Source organism: Ambystoma mexicanum, chromosome 8 (genome assembly GCF_040938575.1).
Source record: "Ambystoma mexicanum isolate Mex_15411 chromosome 8, UKY_AmexF1_1, whole genome shotgun sequence".
Classification (NCBI taxonomy): Eukaryota; Metazoa; Chordata; class Amphibia; order Caudata; family Ambystomatidae; genus Ambystoma; species Ambystoma mexicanum.
In genome coordinates, this window is record NC_090929.1 from 1308691132 (window position 1) to 1308705715 (window position 14584).

The window sequence follows — 14584 nt, forward strand, 5'->3', positions numbered from 1 at the left end:
CTTACTAGCTTCTGGTAAATCGTGTTCTTAATGTTGTGTAGGTCTGCTGTTGCTCTTAGCTGTGCAGTTTCTGTCAGGTAATTATGTTGGAGGCATATCTTTTTTGTTGTGGTATATTCTATTTTAGTACATATGGTATTTAAATTGATGGTTGATGTGTTACATATATAGGTTCAATTTCTTATTTACTATTACATATAATGTATATTAACAAAAAACCACTAGATGTTGTCGATTCAATTAGATACTTGGGGATATCCTTTAATAATTCACTCTGTGAAACTCCTTGGAAAGCAGATTTGAAAACCCGAATGGTGCAGTTTGGAATCCAAGCCCAGCTTCTGGACAAATCTTATGGCAAATTCGCACTTACTCCTACCCTAAAATTCTATTTGCAGAAAGTCGTTCCAGCGATTACTTATGGATCCGAAGCAGGATGGACCATTGACGCAGCTTTCTGGCAGAAGCTTGAAGCTGTTTTCTGGCGGCGTGTTTTGAAATTACCAACCTACACTTCAATGATCCAACTAAGATATGAACTTTCCATAAATTCGCTTCATGCTTGCGTAATTTGGAAATCTCTGATGGCATTTAGAAAAATGATCATGCCATCTAAACCACCTGCCTATCAGCCCTTTTGTACTAGACCTGGACCTGGGAGTTCAGTATTACTTGAAGAGTGGAAACAACGCCTGACAAACATCCTTGCTCATGCCAATTCAAACATTGATGAATTGATAATGCGACCTCAATTGGCTAAGCAAAAGGTCGATACCATGCATTGGATCCAGAATTGCGACCAGCGTTGTAAAATGGTTACAACGTTGGACACAGGAATTGGTCAACATAAACTGGGTGTTCAATGTAAATACTTGGTAAATTGTCCCTCCCGTCATCATCGGGCTCAGTTTTTACGAATTCGGCTAAATGCAATCAATACAAAAGCAGCATTGCGGCTTCGTCACTCAAATAAAGTAAACAACGACAGATGTCGTTTCTGTATGAACGATGCTGAAACTATCGAACATCTGATAACCAAATGCACGTCGCTCACAACAAAACGATCCTTACACTTAGGCAACTATCGCCCAGCGGACCCAGAAGCAAGGGATTGGTGGTCGCAGGCAATGGCCGGGAACGGTGTAAATCTTTGTTGTGCGATAGTCAACTTTATAGACGCACTTGATTTAGAGAATATAGAAGGATGAACCTTAATGGAAATCACATTAAATGAATTTGTGATGAAACTTGGTTGTAATAAAAGTCTGATGTCACGGTATTATACTGTGACATATTTTGACTGATGTTTCAATAAAAAATAAAAAAAAAAAAATAATGTGTTAATGTGCTGCTTTTTGAACTTTTTCAGTGTTTATATAGCTTGATAGAACAATCTAAGATACCCCCTGAGTTTTTGGGTAGTGTTGATGTTGTCCGCGTCCGTCCGTGGACATTCGCACAGTCCGCGGACATCAAAATCACTAGCGGGGGGGTTCAGCATTTTATATGTATGTAAAGTAAGGGAATCCTAGTAAACATCTATCAAATTCACACTATGTATGTGTGTATTCAGGAAAAAAAATCTTTGATAAAGGGACGTTATGGTTAAGTTGCGTTACTAAAAACCTATGAAATTCAGTAAAAAAAACTTTGTTAAAGGGACGTTATGGTAAAGTTGTTCTGCTAAAAACCTATGAAATTCAGTAAAAAAGCTTTGTTAAAGGGACATTATGGTTCCAAGTAAAACCGAAAACCCCCTGAAATTCACCAGTTATGGTAAGCTATGCAACCATAACTCACGCCACCACTGTGTATTGCTAAGACTAACACCCAGGACATCAAAGATAACATCACAAATGTCATTGATGACATCACTGATGACATCACATGTGTATTTACTTTTTATAAAAACTCTGTACAAGGGATTTTTATTGTAATGTTGACAGAAAAAGTGTTAACGATCATTGGAATAGTTATCTTGAGCTATGTAGTGCATTAGAGAATGCACTGATATAAATAGCATTCTATTATGAAGTTCTTAAGAATATACTAAGCTACTCATGTATAAATATGAGGATTGTGTGCAGCATACATGATGGAATTGCAATATTCATAATTTTCCCGTGTTGAATAGTGAAATAATAAATGCTTTCTTATCAGAGTTTTCTGTACTGTGCAACATGCAATAAGTAGCTAATAAAACCCCTGACTATATAATTTCATTACTACATCCAAAACAGAATGACACAACAACACATACAAATATAAATATGTATAGAGAAAGTGAAGTACGCAAAAAAAGCAGCAGTAGAAGCAGAAAGTGTTCACAACCTAACTGATTATCTTTATGCACAGAAAAGATTGCTCTGCTTCAAACCTAGTACTTCCCTATGTACAAATATCACATGATGTGACTGCACCCTAAAAAAGTAGTACAAATACACATATGAACACATCCAGAGAAAGTACAGTAACAAAAAAACAACAGAACAATAAGAAAGTGTTGATAACCTTACTGATTATCTTCATACACAGAAAGAATTGCTATCCTTTAAGTGTGTATTTTTATTATGTATATATTTCATATGCTGTGAGTTGACCCTAAATGAATTATTGTAAGGACACGTTTGAAATATAAGTCTACAAATATAGTACTTTTTGATTTATTTGTTTCTAACTATTACTGTCTAAGATATATCATTAAAATAAAAAACAGCGAGTTAGACATGTTATGTCATCAGTGATGTCATCAATGACATTTGTTATGTCATCTTTTATGTCTTGGGTGTTAGTCTTAGCAATACACGGTGGTGCAATACATATATGGTTGCATAGCTTACCATAACTGGCGAATTTCAGAGGTTTTTTCGGTTTTACTTGGAACCATAATGTCCCTTTAACAAAGTTTTTTTTACTGAATTTCATAGGTTTTTAGTAGCACAACCTAACCATAACGTCCCTTTAACAAAGTTTTTTTTACTGAAAAAAAAATATATATATATTTATATATACATTAAAATCTTCCCAGAAGAGAGTTACTTCCTAAAGTGCTTCTCTTCTGGGGATTTGAGTAGGCCACTTTACTGCTCCTGTGCTAAACACATCCTAAGTGGGACAGGCATGCGCAGATATGAGTCCTGAGCGTGCGATGCCTAGATATCCAAATAACATCTAACTGATAACACCCAATGAGGCTCAGACATGTCTGGGGATGCTTGTGGTCCAGTGCAGAGGGGATGCGACCAAGCAGTTTGGGCAGGACTGCCCTTTTCGAGGTGGGGACATAGCTGATTTGCATATGGTCTTTCCCCGTCCCTTTTCGAATGGCATGACAGTCTGAAGATTGATGGCCTGGAGGGTTGCCAAGAGCAAAACCCGAGGATAAGGTTAATTCAACAACCTTCCATTGCCTCCTTTCGTTGTGTTGGTTGGTGTGGGGTAGGGACGGGATGGAGCACATTTGTGTGCCACATACTACCACGTAAAAGATATTTGTGGTTGCTTAGTTACCAATGCATCCTTTGCTGTTTCAGTAGTGCAGTGCCAGGGACCTGTCCCTTTGCCTACTGCCTTGTTTTTCTCATGATTGATAGAAAAACAGTGCTTCAAAAGTTGTATTGGTCATTACATGAACTATGCTCTCAGGAAGGGCTCGGGTAATGGTACTGCACTACTGCAGCAATGCACAGTGTGTTGGTAACTCACACTCCACAGAACTCCATTGCATGTCGGTATGCTGCATCCGACAGTGTGCTCCTTCCATCTGCTGACAATTATTGGAAGGGCCACGTTTGAAAATCCCGTTCTGGCTTCACTTATAAGAAATCACACAGCATCGTTTTATAGAGGAAATCTGTATTTACTGCTGATATAGTTGTGTGCCATTTCGAATGCTATCTACTTCATCGGATACCCAAATATGAATATGCAAAAGCGCCTGCTTATGGTCCCTGTTGTAAAATATTGTGCTTTCATTTGCAGTGAGTTTGGACCATTTCCAGATACTTCGAGCAATCGGTAAAGGAAGCTTTGGCAAGGTAGAGTCATTTTCTCATTATGTTATGTCGAATAATATGCATTGTCATTGACAATAATGGCTACTCTAACTGCTTTTTGGTGGCAACTTCATAAACAGTTTTATTATGAACAATAAATGTTGTCATTTCTAATGAATGAACACACAAGCAACAATGCAGAATATTCAAGCAGCCTTTCAAATGAACTAGCGGTATTTGCAAAAATGAGGTAGAATTTGTGTTCTATGATGGACTAGCCGACATATTTATTTATTTTATTTATTTATTGGTCACTTATTGGGCGCTTATACAATTAGCAAAACTGTTTCAAAGCGCACACAGGGCAGAGAGGGTGGGGACAGGGGAAGACAATGAATCACAGCAAAGATAAATAATTGCAATAATAGTACAAACAAATAATGATAATAAGGGAAGGGGAGACAAACCTACTATGCCTTGTGAGTCTTAAGAACGTGCAAGTGCAGAGGGGGGAGGGATAAGGTGCTTTAATGCTCTTGGAGAAGTGCTCAGGGTAAGTGCTAGAATGTATTAAAGAAAGTATTAATCTAAACAACATTACAGCCTTTTGGAGAAACGTTATTTTATGTCATTAGCATATGATTTATTATTGTTATTATAGTTGTGCTGTTTAGTGCCTAAAAGTGCAAAATCTGTTTCAGGGCGCTGTTGACATGGGGAAGCAATAGGAATTGACAGACAAGCTGGCAATACACTCGGTTTCATTAGGAGGAAACCCAGATGGGAAGAGAGACAGGGAGCTATAGGCGCACAGGGAGTCTTGGCTAGTTGTGTATAACGCGTATGCCTGAAGGTGGATTGATTTCCTATACTGGTAAACTGGGGGGGGGGCGTGGGTGGCATTTCAAATTGTGATGTCTCCTCCTCACTTCTGGGTCTGGCTTCCTTGCAGTGTGGTGCCATCAGAGCAGACAAGCCAAAGTCCTAATTTTACTGGTAGGCAGATGGGAAGAGCAGACTGAAGCAGACGTGTATGTGCCCGTCTTCCCTGAGCAATCCTCGTTATCAAAGTATTTTAGTTAGATCAAATGAAGAGAACTGGTTAACTGCAGCACTTAGCAAGAGTAGTATACAAATAGTTTACGTGTAAAATATTCACCATGGTGGACATACCTAAAAAGCATTCGCCTTGGGAAACACCAATATGATTTGATACATAAACAAGCATATGACTGGCCCAACAACATGTGTAGTATAGATATTCTTTGTCCTTGCATGTACTTTGCCTCAACCATATATAACCAATAACACGTATTCTGTGACATTACAGGGCATTTACAAATATAGATTAAAGCACTGCAATGGATGCACATTTCAAAGAGAACTATCCGAGTAATCCTGCGCTGGTGTCCTGCTTTGTCATTGATAATACAGACATATCCCTCTAATGTGAGTCATAGTGTACACAGACTGTCGTTAAGTGTCCAGATACAGGGCAAACATAGCCAGACTGAAAGTGAAACGTCACGATCAGGGTGAGGGGGTATTTACCTTTCTACATTAACCCCACCAGCTCCGCCAGATTGGACATACTTACCGCTACGCTGCTTTAACATTGTCATCAGAGTGATGTGTTCTATACCGAGAGGGGTGAGATCAGGAGGATATGCATAAATAGCACTGAGCTAGCTCAATGGTCATGTCGTGACAGTGCTCATAGATCTTGAGGGTATTCTGAGCTCAATCCCAACACACTCATTTCCCTCCTACTTGAGTACACCCTTGCAAACTTAAAAACTGCAGTCCCTCACTGTATTAAAGGCCTGAAATAATGCTGGGATTTTGAAATATATGTACAAAGCTCCCCGTATATGGTTCCTAACATTTTGCTTTTAAAATGCACATTTCTCAACTTAATTTTAACATAACTGGCATACATTATATATTTAATTAAGCATTTTGTTTTAGTTGTCATGGCACAGAGACTAGAGCCTCATCACGAGTTGGGCGGTATCCCTGGCGGAATTACTGTGGGCTATTAGTCTTACCTCCAAACCCCCCTGCGCTGCTAGTGCCGGATCACGGCTTTGGCAGAACGGTAAGTCCCCATTCCACATTGGGCCCATTCAGGAATTTCCCATTCCCCTTTGGGCCCAATGGGGAATTCTCAGCACTACTACTGCCGGCGGTATTAGCGCAGCGGTAATAGCGCCGAAAATCAGCAAAATCGCAGCAGATTTACCCCCAGCTCAGAGCTGGGGGTAAATCCTGCTAAACCTGTGATTTGGCGGACCCTTACGTGCGGCGGTAATAGCGTTACCACTGCATTTAAGGGTTATCGCCAAACTTGTGATGAGACAGTGGGTCTCATTCTGAGGTTGGCGGTAAGGGGTTAATGGCGCCGGTAATGCTGCCAGTGCCGTTAACCCCTTACCGCCGCATTACGAGGTCCTTTTGCGGGTCCCGCTAAGGGCGGCTGGTTTTTCCAGGCACCCTTAGTGGGAGCCGCTAAAGGACCATCATGCTAACAACGGGCCCGTTATTGACGGGCCCGTTGTTAGCATGGTCCCCATTCCCATTGAGCCCTATGGGGGCTCGAATGGGAATTGGGATGGGTTCCCTGAAAAGGGAAATACCGGGTCCTCCAAGGTTGGAATGGCCCAGTAATTCCCCATTCAGGGAACCCAGAACCGGTATGCGGTAAGGGGGTAGCCATGTCGCAAATAGTGCCATGGCTACCTCCAACCTTGCAAAGACGCCCAGTATGTGTTAACTGTTAGTCTAAATGGGCCTTTTCATGGATTTTCATGGACTCTTTTGACTGGGGTGACCAAAGTGGGGCACTGACTTATGCAGGGGTGGCATGAAGTACGGGCGCACACACACATAATGATCATAGTTTAGGATAATGGGGTGGACAATCAGATTCCAGTGGTAGCACTTGCCACCCCAGGCCAGGCACTTCCTGGACACTCAACTGCTTGTAATACCACTGGTCATTTTCCCAGAAATGACACCCTCAGATGCTAGAGTATAGAGGATGCTGTTTATAAACATTATTTGGACCACTTCCCGGTGTAAAATGAGACTGGTTGTCATACTGATGAAGATTTGGGGAGAGTAATCCTGCCTCCTCTGCAATGTTTGTTCATCTATGTGCAATCAAATATGTATGAACCTTTTCTGGATTGAGTGCAGGAGTTCATTTTAATCTTGCCACTGGATCAGCAGGATCACTAATTCCTACATGTATATGTGGTTGTCGATAGCAACGCTGAAGCTATGATTAAGATGGACACCCATAGGAAGAACATTGTTGCTGATGTCTATAACTTTGGCACCATTCTACTGATCTTCGAAACGGGTTTCTAATAAAATGTATACACCCAACTTTAAAATATTTGATATCGTATTTTGAGATTCCATCAAGGGGCATGAGAGTGATAGAAGGATCTCAAAACTTGTTTTGCACATGGTATTGGTATGATATAGTATGTATTGTTTATTTATATAGCGCCTATACACAGGCAAGTGTTTCAAAGTGCTCAAGGAGGTTGGGAACATGGGGGAAAACAAACAGTCGCTCAGAGCCCTTGAAAATCTTAGACAATAATAGTCAGTAGAGGCAGAGTAAGTGCGTGAAAAATACATTTAACAGTTTGGGAGACAACAAATTGGCCTGATGGCAATTCTGCACTTTTAACAGTGCAATTAAGGGGTGAAGACAAGGGAGACAGACAGACGATCTTCAGTCGTGGTGCGTAAGGATCGAGCAAGTGCATAGAGGGTCACAGGGGGGGAGGACCAAGTGCACTTGGTCGGTTGAGCTATTCATTTGTTATAGGGAAATCTAATCTCCCACCTGCATCATGAACCGTTGGACAGATTCCCACTAATCCTTTTGCCAGGAATGTGTGTTTGGTCTAGAAAGCTTTCAGTTGCTTGGCGAAAGTCCATCGAGGGACCTATTCCACATCTGTCCAAAAGTGTTCAAAAATCTGTAAGTGATATTTGGGTTCTCCCACAATTACAGGAAGACCCTCAGGGTCATTTTCAGGGTTGTGGTTGCACATTTGGTTCCAAGAGCTGCAACATGTGTATGAATTGCCGTCCGAGGTAACCAGGTCGTCTAGTTGAAAAGCAAACAGGGTGTTTTTTTGGGGGGTCCAGAATAAAGTTCTGCATTGCCAACAGGTTTATCCACAGCCTTTATGAGGAGTGATCCAGACCTTGTCCTGCAAAAATTATTCAAGTACCTTCTACAGCCCCTAGCCCACGCTTGACCGATAGCAAAGTCTTCAGGAGTCAAAGAGATTTGCAATATGGCCCAGGAATTGCAGACAAATTGCTGCATATTCACATGGCACATGGTCCCGGTCCACAATCTACCAGTACCCCATGGGCTAGGTACATTTTTCAAGCTTTGGGTCCTGGGTTATCCCATGGTGCATGGAAGTTTCCTCAACCTGAATCATGGATTCAGACCTGTCAGCCATATATGGTGGCTAGAAGTAGCATGCCACAACTGCAGTGCCACTACAGTGCCTGGGAAATGTCCCAGTGCCATTGAAGTGCTCGGGGAAGGGACAAAGACTATTTCTGCAGGCAGATTGGCAACTGGACATGGCTGCAGGTAATTTCCTAGGCAAAGCCACCACCCACCATCTCTACTGGTATTTCCTGGGGCCTGGCTGCAAGCCATGTCAACTGGCCACTTTGGGTTGGTGAGCAGGACTGCAGACCTATTGGCAGACTGAAGACCCACTATGTCGACTGAACTTTCCTTGGAAATGTCCAAAGGTTGAGCCCTGGGCAAAGTAGGAATCTCCCATGGACAGTGAGGTTCCCAGACACATGGCAACAGGTTGTGTTGGGTGTGTGGCTAGGTCTGTGGGCTAGTCGTAGCCTGTGGACCTCCTTGGCTACTGTGGGTGCCAAGGACAAGACCAAAAGACAAGTATTGGGCAAAGCGGCCACCCACCCACCAAGGTTACTGGCATTTGTTTTTTAATTGATTTATTTGATGTTTATAATCTGTCACATGCAAACAAGATGCAAACAAGATGCAAACAAGATGCTGAAAACAAAATAGAATAAGCGAAGGAAATGGAATGGGTAGAGGGAAAAAGAGGGGGAAGGAGATACCCATGGTGTTCCATGTTTGGAGAAGTCAGATGCAATGAAAATACTGTTGGAAATGGCTCATTCCAGCTTCTGAGACATGTTCTGAGACGTGTTTTCAAATGTTTATTTCAGCAAGTGTCTTCATAAAGTCCCCTAGTGACAATCTTGCTTACAATGGGGAAATATCATCTGAATGAGAAAGGTTATTAGGTATTTTAAGTCTTAGGGTGAGGGGTATGGGATTCCTCAGCTTGGACATTTGGTGACTAGTCTTTACCTTCTAATCTTTGCCATAAATCTCTATTAGTTGACCACAGGCAAGGCCCAGTACCCACTTTTGTTGAGCTAACAGTTCTGTGGCATTAGTGATAGCCTCCGGATCAGCATGGGCTACCAAAAGTGCCTGGGGTGAAGTGGCTGCTGTCCATGGCTCCTCCATCTGTCTTGGGGTGGTCATGGAGAGATGGCACTTTGCTTGGAGTAGTTGAAGGCAAGCTAAGTGGCCCAGTGGGCACATTTGGTGGCTCAAACATGCCCAGGGCATGGTGGTCACTAGATATGATCACAGGCCATGACCAAAAGCCACATTGAGCGGATCCAGGGATACCTCATCGAGCATGAAAGGCCCTACTATGTTCAAAAAGGCCACTGTCTTGCATGGCCACTGGACATTTTGTGCGGCTCATGGGGGACTGACACATAGCTAATGGCCATATCCAGTGGGCCATTCATTGGCCTGAGCCAAGTAGCCTCTAGGCATGGCTATAGACCAAGCGTTTGACAAAATGGCTGCTGGCCATGACTATTGATCAATTTGGGTGCCATGCAGGGGGAGCAGGATGACCCAAATCTATGGCCTGGAACATGGCTGAAGGCTATGCCTTGAGCAAGATGGATACTTCAGATGTATAAAGGGCACCGTTCTTCCAGGGCCAGCCTCTAGTCTAATCAGTTACAGCCATGCCCAAAGGCCATGGTCATTGAGTAAATTGGATGGTTCAGGGTGTCTGGGACAGGGCCGAGGTTTATGCTGGCCAGTGGGCATTGCTGCAGACCATGCTTAGTTCTTCAATGGGTTTGGGGATGTCTGTCATATGGCTGAAGGTCATGTCCTGCCCGAAGGGACTCAGTGGGTACATCATGTGGCTCAGGCATTCCCAGGGCATGGTGGTCACCAGACTTGGCCGTAAGCCGTGATTAGTGAGCCCATGAGAGATGACATGATTTCCATATACTATCTATGCGAGAGCCCAACCTTCACCCATTAAGGCAGTGTAAGCGCCCACCTGGTTTTTTGGCAGGTTCTATAGTAGATAATAGTTGCAACGCTCTAGATAAAGATGGGTCTCTGCGTTTACTGCAAGAAAACCTAATCCCGAGTATTTGCCAGGATTACAATTGGACAGCAATATTGTGTGAGTTTGCCTCTAGAGCATCTATGTACCAATGATTATTTCCCTTATGTGTATGAAGAACATACAATACTAAGTAATTTTATTCCTAAACCAACAAATACTTGCACTTGTAATATACTTTATTTTATACTCATAAATAGAAACTAATTAAAATGTTTTGCTCTCTCTTGTTTAGCATTCATGTATATTCTCTATAGACAAAGTATATGAGCATTAAAAATATTACATTAGATACCCAGTATCTATTCACTTCTAAAATGTTAAAACTAGCTATAACCGTGTGTGTGTGTGTGCGTGTGTGTGTTAGGGAGAATGCGCATTCAATGGCTAATTTTCCTTACCTAGTGAGTCCCCCACCTGGAGTTTATGTTTTCCACTTGGTAAGCGTGTGAGCTTTTCCCCCACCCTTACCTGTGTTTTGCCAGGTGTATTTCATCTGTTTTTGTGAGTATGGGCTCTGGAGTACACCACTTCAGTAGCCCCACTCTTTTGTGTGTTACACAGCACCTTCAGTGCAGTAACACAGGGTTGTCTTTTAGAGTTCCCACCGACTCCATTTCTGGGGCTGACTACTGTCCCCAGAAAAGGGTAAAGTTGCCATTAACTTTACATAGTCAATTAACCACAGATCCAGTACACCCCATCTTACATAGAGTATTGGAAAGGGTTAATTATTAGCCCTTTTTATCTGTGCCTTCTAGAGCATTGTTTTGCTCTTTTAACATTTAGACTTGGCTGGTGGCAGTGGTATCTACGCTAACTTTTCTATCGCGTTTATACTATATAAACGTGGTACTGTTTTAGGCTATTATAGTAGCCTCGAACATAAACCCGCTTGACCAAATACTCTTTCTTTTGGCTCCGGTCGGGTTTATTCATCATTTCTTTTTGTCAAAGTCCTTCTTGTGTTTTACTTTGTGCAGCAAACCAGGTTTTCCTTCTTTGTTAACCATCTTTTGGCTGGCTTCTGCCAAGAATCCTTCCTCTAGGCGCCTGGGTGTCTAGGTGGGCTGAATGTGAGGGAGGGGTGTAGTCACCCCTGCATAGGGTATCCTAGGAAACCCAAGTCACACTTTGCCATGATTGGCTGAGGTGGTTGTCCGGGCTGGACAACCCCCCTGCTGCGTGATTGACAGCCAGGTTGTGTAAATGGGGGATTTTCGCATAAAAGGCAGGACTCTTGGGCTGGAAGTCAGAGTCACCACTGGAACTACAAGGAACCGAAAAGAAGCGGAGAAGAAGATGGTTGCTGCAACTACCCTGTCCTGGTGAAGCCCTGCTGCAGTCCTGATATATCTACCCTTCGACGAGTAGAGAAGATCCAGTCAGTCCGGAATCTTCTTCCCTTGAGCCTGGTGGGGATAACCAGCTCATCTTCCACAGCCAAAGGATCCTCTTCATGGTCGAAATCGCTGCACACTGCTGTAGTGGTCTGGATAGCCATCTGAAGAGCCTCTCCTATTTTTAAGGAGCGCACCCTTTATTCACCGTCGCTGCTGCTGGCTTCATCTCTAAGTAGTGCAGACCCCTCCAGACGTCCTCCTTCTCATCACCACGACCGAAGCACCAGGAACCGTGGGTCTGCAGGAAACTACCAGGAACAACTGCTGTGGCACCAGCTCCTTCATTGAATAAGGTACTGTGTTCTGCTTTGAGGAACTAGAGTGAATCCCTTTTCTCTTCATCCAAAGCTTGCCCTTGTCTTCCCTCCTTCTTATAACTTTTGCTTCCTCTGTTGACAATTTCCAGGTACTCCTGGCACCAGCTCCTTCATTGAATAAGGTACTGTGTTCTACTTTGAAGAACTAGAGTGAATCCCTTTTCTCTTCATCCAAGGCTTGCCCTTGTCTTCCCTCCTTCTTATAACTTTTGCTTCCTCTGTTGACAATTTCCAGGTACTCCTGGCATCGTTGAATCTTGAACTGTCTGACCTTGTGATCCTCAACAACAGGAATCCGGTTCCACTTGACACTGGCTCCGGCCTATTGACTGTTGTATTTCTGTCAACGAGTGTTAGCTGATTCTGTCTGCCCTGACAAAAGTATTGCCTATGATTTTTGCCCCCAACTCTCTCTGGTTAACTCAGGTTCTAAGTGTGTTTTTGCCCTGGTAACATTTCTTGCCGCGGATATGCGTATCGTTCGTAAAACCGAACTGTCATTACTGTCAAAAAGTGATTGCATATGTATTCCCGGTAATGTCTTTTGTTTCACAATACCGGTCCGTTAAAACATAGGGTACTTACCTTGAGTTATACTGTACTAAGTGAATTGGCTGGTTGTAGTGTATTTTACGTGTGGTTTTTAGTTTATAGAAGTGTTGTGTCTTATAACAGATGGTTTAAAAATAAATGTATTTATATTCTTTACCTGAAACCTTGAGTCAGTGTTTGCTTGAGTCACAGTAATTGTGGTCCCTTTGTGTAATCTCTGCTACTGCTCATATACTCTTGAGATAAACCTGGCTGCTCCGCTACCACTTTAACATAATAGTACAGGCTTGTGCCAAAGGTGAACTTGTATTACCACTTGTAGTCTTAATTGTGTGTAGTGGTCCCTAAGGGCACAGCACAGGATTCTGCCTAACACTGGTGTACAGCAGTGAGGATTAGAAAGTAGAGTGATTACACTTAGAGTGCTGCTATTGCTTGGGTTCAACTAACCACAAGGCTAAACACCACTAAATTCTATTTAACTGAGAAATCATGTCAAATATGGAAAGCTACACTGAAGCGGGTCTCTTAAAATACACTGCTGAGGTTTTGAGAACCATGTGTAGGGAGAGGAGTCTCTCTGGTAAAGGAAAAAAAATCTGAACTGGTTGCAAAGTTAATGGGAAAACAAAGTCTGGAGAGTGGGTCAGAAGGGCCCACCCCTCCAGCAAATGTGGATACTGATGTTTCTGATTCTGAGAGTGTTGATTTAGAAGAAGTAGATTAGTCCTTGTTAGGAAACCCTACAACTCCCTTACCTTCTTAGAAAGCACAACCTCTGTCCAGAGGGACCCCCACAGTGTGATGATGTCCTCCGTGCCTCAGGCTGCCCTGTACTAGCATCCGGACACATGCACATTCCGACAACAGTGAACACACGTCCGTTCGTTCCAAGGTCCCGGCGGCATCTGCCGCACGGACCATCTTTATTTCAAACGCGCATGCGTGGCCATAACGAGGCTCGCGCATGCGCACAAAGGGGTTTCCAGATGTAAGGGTAAACCTTCAGGGGTCCACACTGTCTCCTTAGCCTTCTCCCAGGTGGACAGAGACACTGGAGCCAGCATAACTGTGGTTGATGAATGTTTTTTCAAGGTGGAGGATGTTGCTAAGGCACCTAAACACCTAACCAAGTTAGCTGGAGGCCCTGTGCAAATGGTTCCCCAGTTACCAGCTCTCATCTAGTGTAATGACATGACTGTCAGAATACCTGTAAGTGTGCAATATAACGTACCTGGGAGGGTCCTGCTGGGTAATGACCTAAAAACTCTTGGAGTTGTGTCTAGTACCCCCAGGCACCCCAGCAGAAGGAAGCAGGAGCTCACAAGGTCTGCAAGGGAGAGAACCTTGAGAGGGTCTCCTGGGGACATGATAGAGGAAACTATCACCCCAAGTCCACAGGACTTACTTACTGCTATTGCAGGTCAGAAAGAGACAAAGGGGAAACCCAAGTCTGCCGGAAAGAAACCAGCAAGCACTCCTGTGCCCAGAAGGACATCTCCAAGACTGTCCAAAGTCACATCTGTGTCTCCTCCACCAGCTGAGGATGAGTGTGAGGTTCAACCCTGTATGGTTCAACTAGATACTGAGGAATCAGATCTAGAAGAAGATATTACTCTGGTAGGAGATATTGACCCTGTTGACCATCCTGAGCTGCAGTTTTTACTGGCAGAAGGTGGACCCAACAGGGCATTTTAGCAAAGGCCAAAGAGAGTGTCCTACTCTTGAAGGTCTTTGCCTACAGGCAGCTTCTCAGCTCAATTGGACTGAGCCTGGGAAGTATAGGTTGCACTGGGAAGATGGCCTCTTCTACAGTGAACCGACTGAGTCAACCCCTG

The 14584-nt window shown here is 43.3% G+C and overlaps 1 protein-coding gene across 3 annotated transcripts in view; it reads left to right on the forward strand.

The window, feature by feature from the left end:
• Positions 1 to 14584, forward strand: part of STK32C (serine/threonine kinase 32C) — a 2128976-nt gene that overhangs the window by 1085508 nt on the left and 1028884 nt on the right. For all 3 annotated transcript variants that reach the window (XM_069611418.1, XM_069611419.1, XM_069611420.1), the window contains exon 2: positions 3982 to 4037. In XM_069611418.1, coding sequence (XP_069467519.1) covers positions 3982 to 4037 — 56 coding nt within the window. The remainder of the gene's footprint in view (positions 1 to 3981; positions 4038 to 14584) is intronic.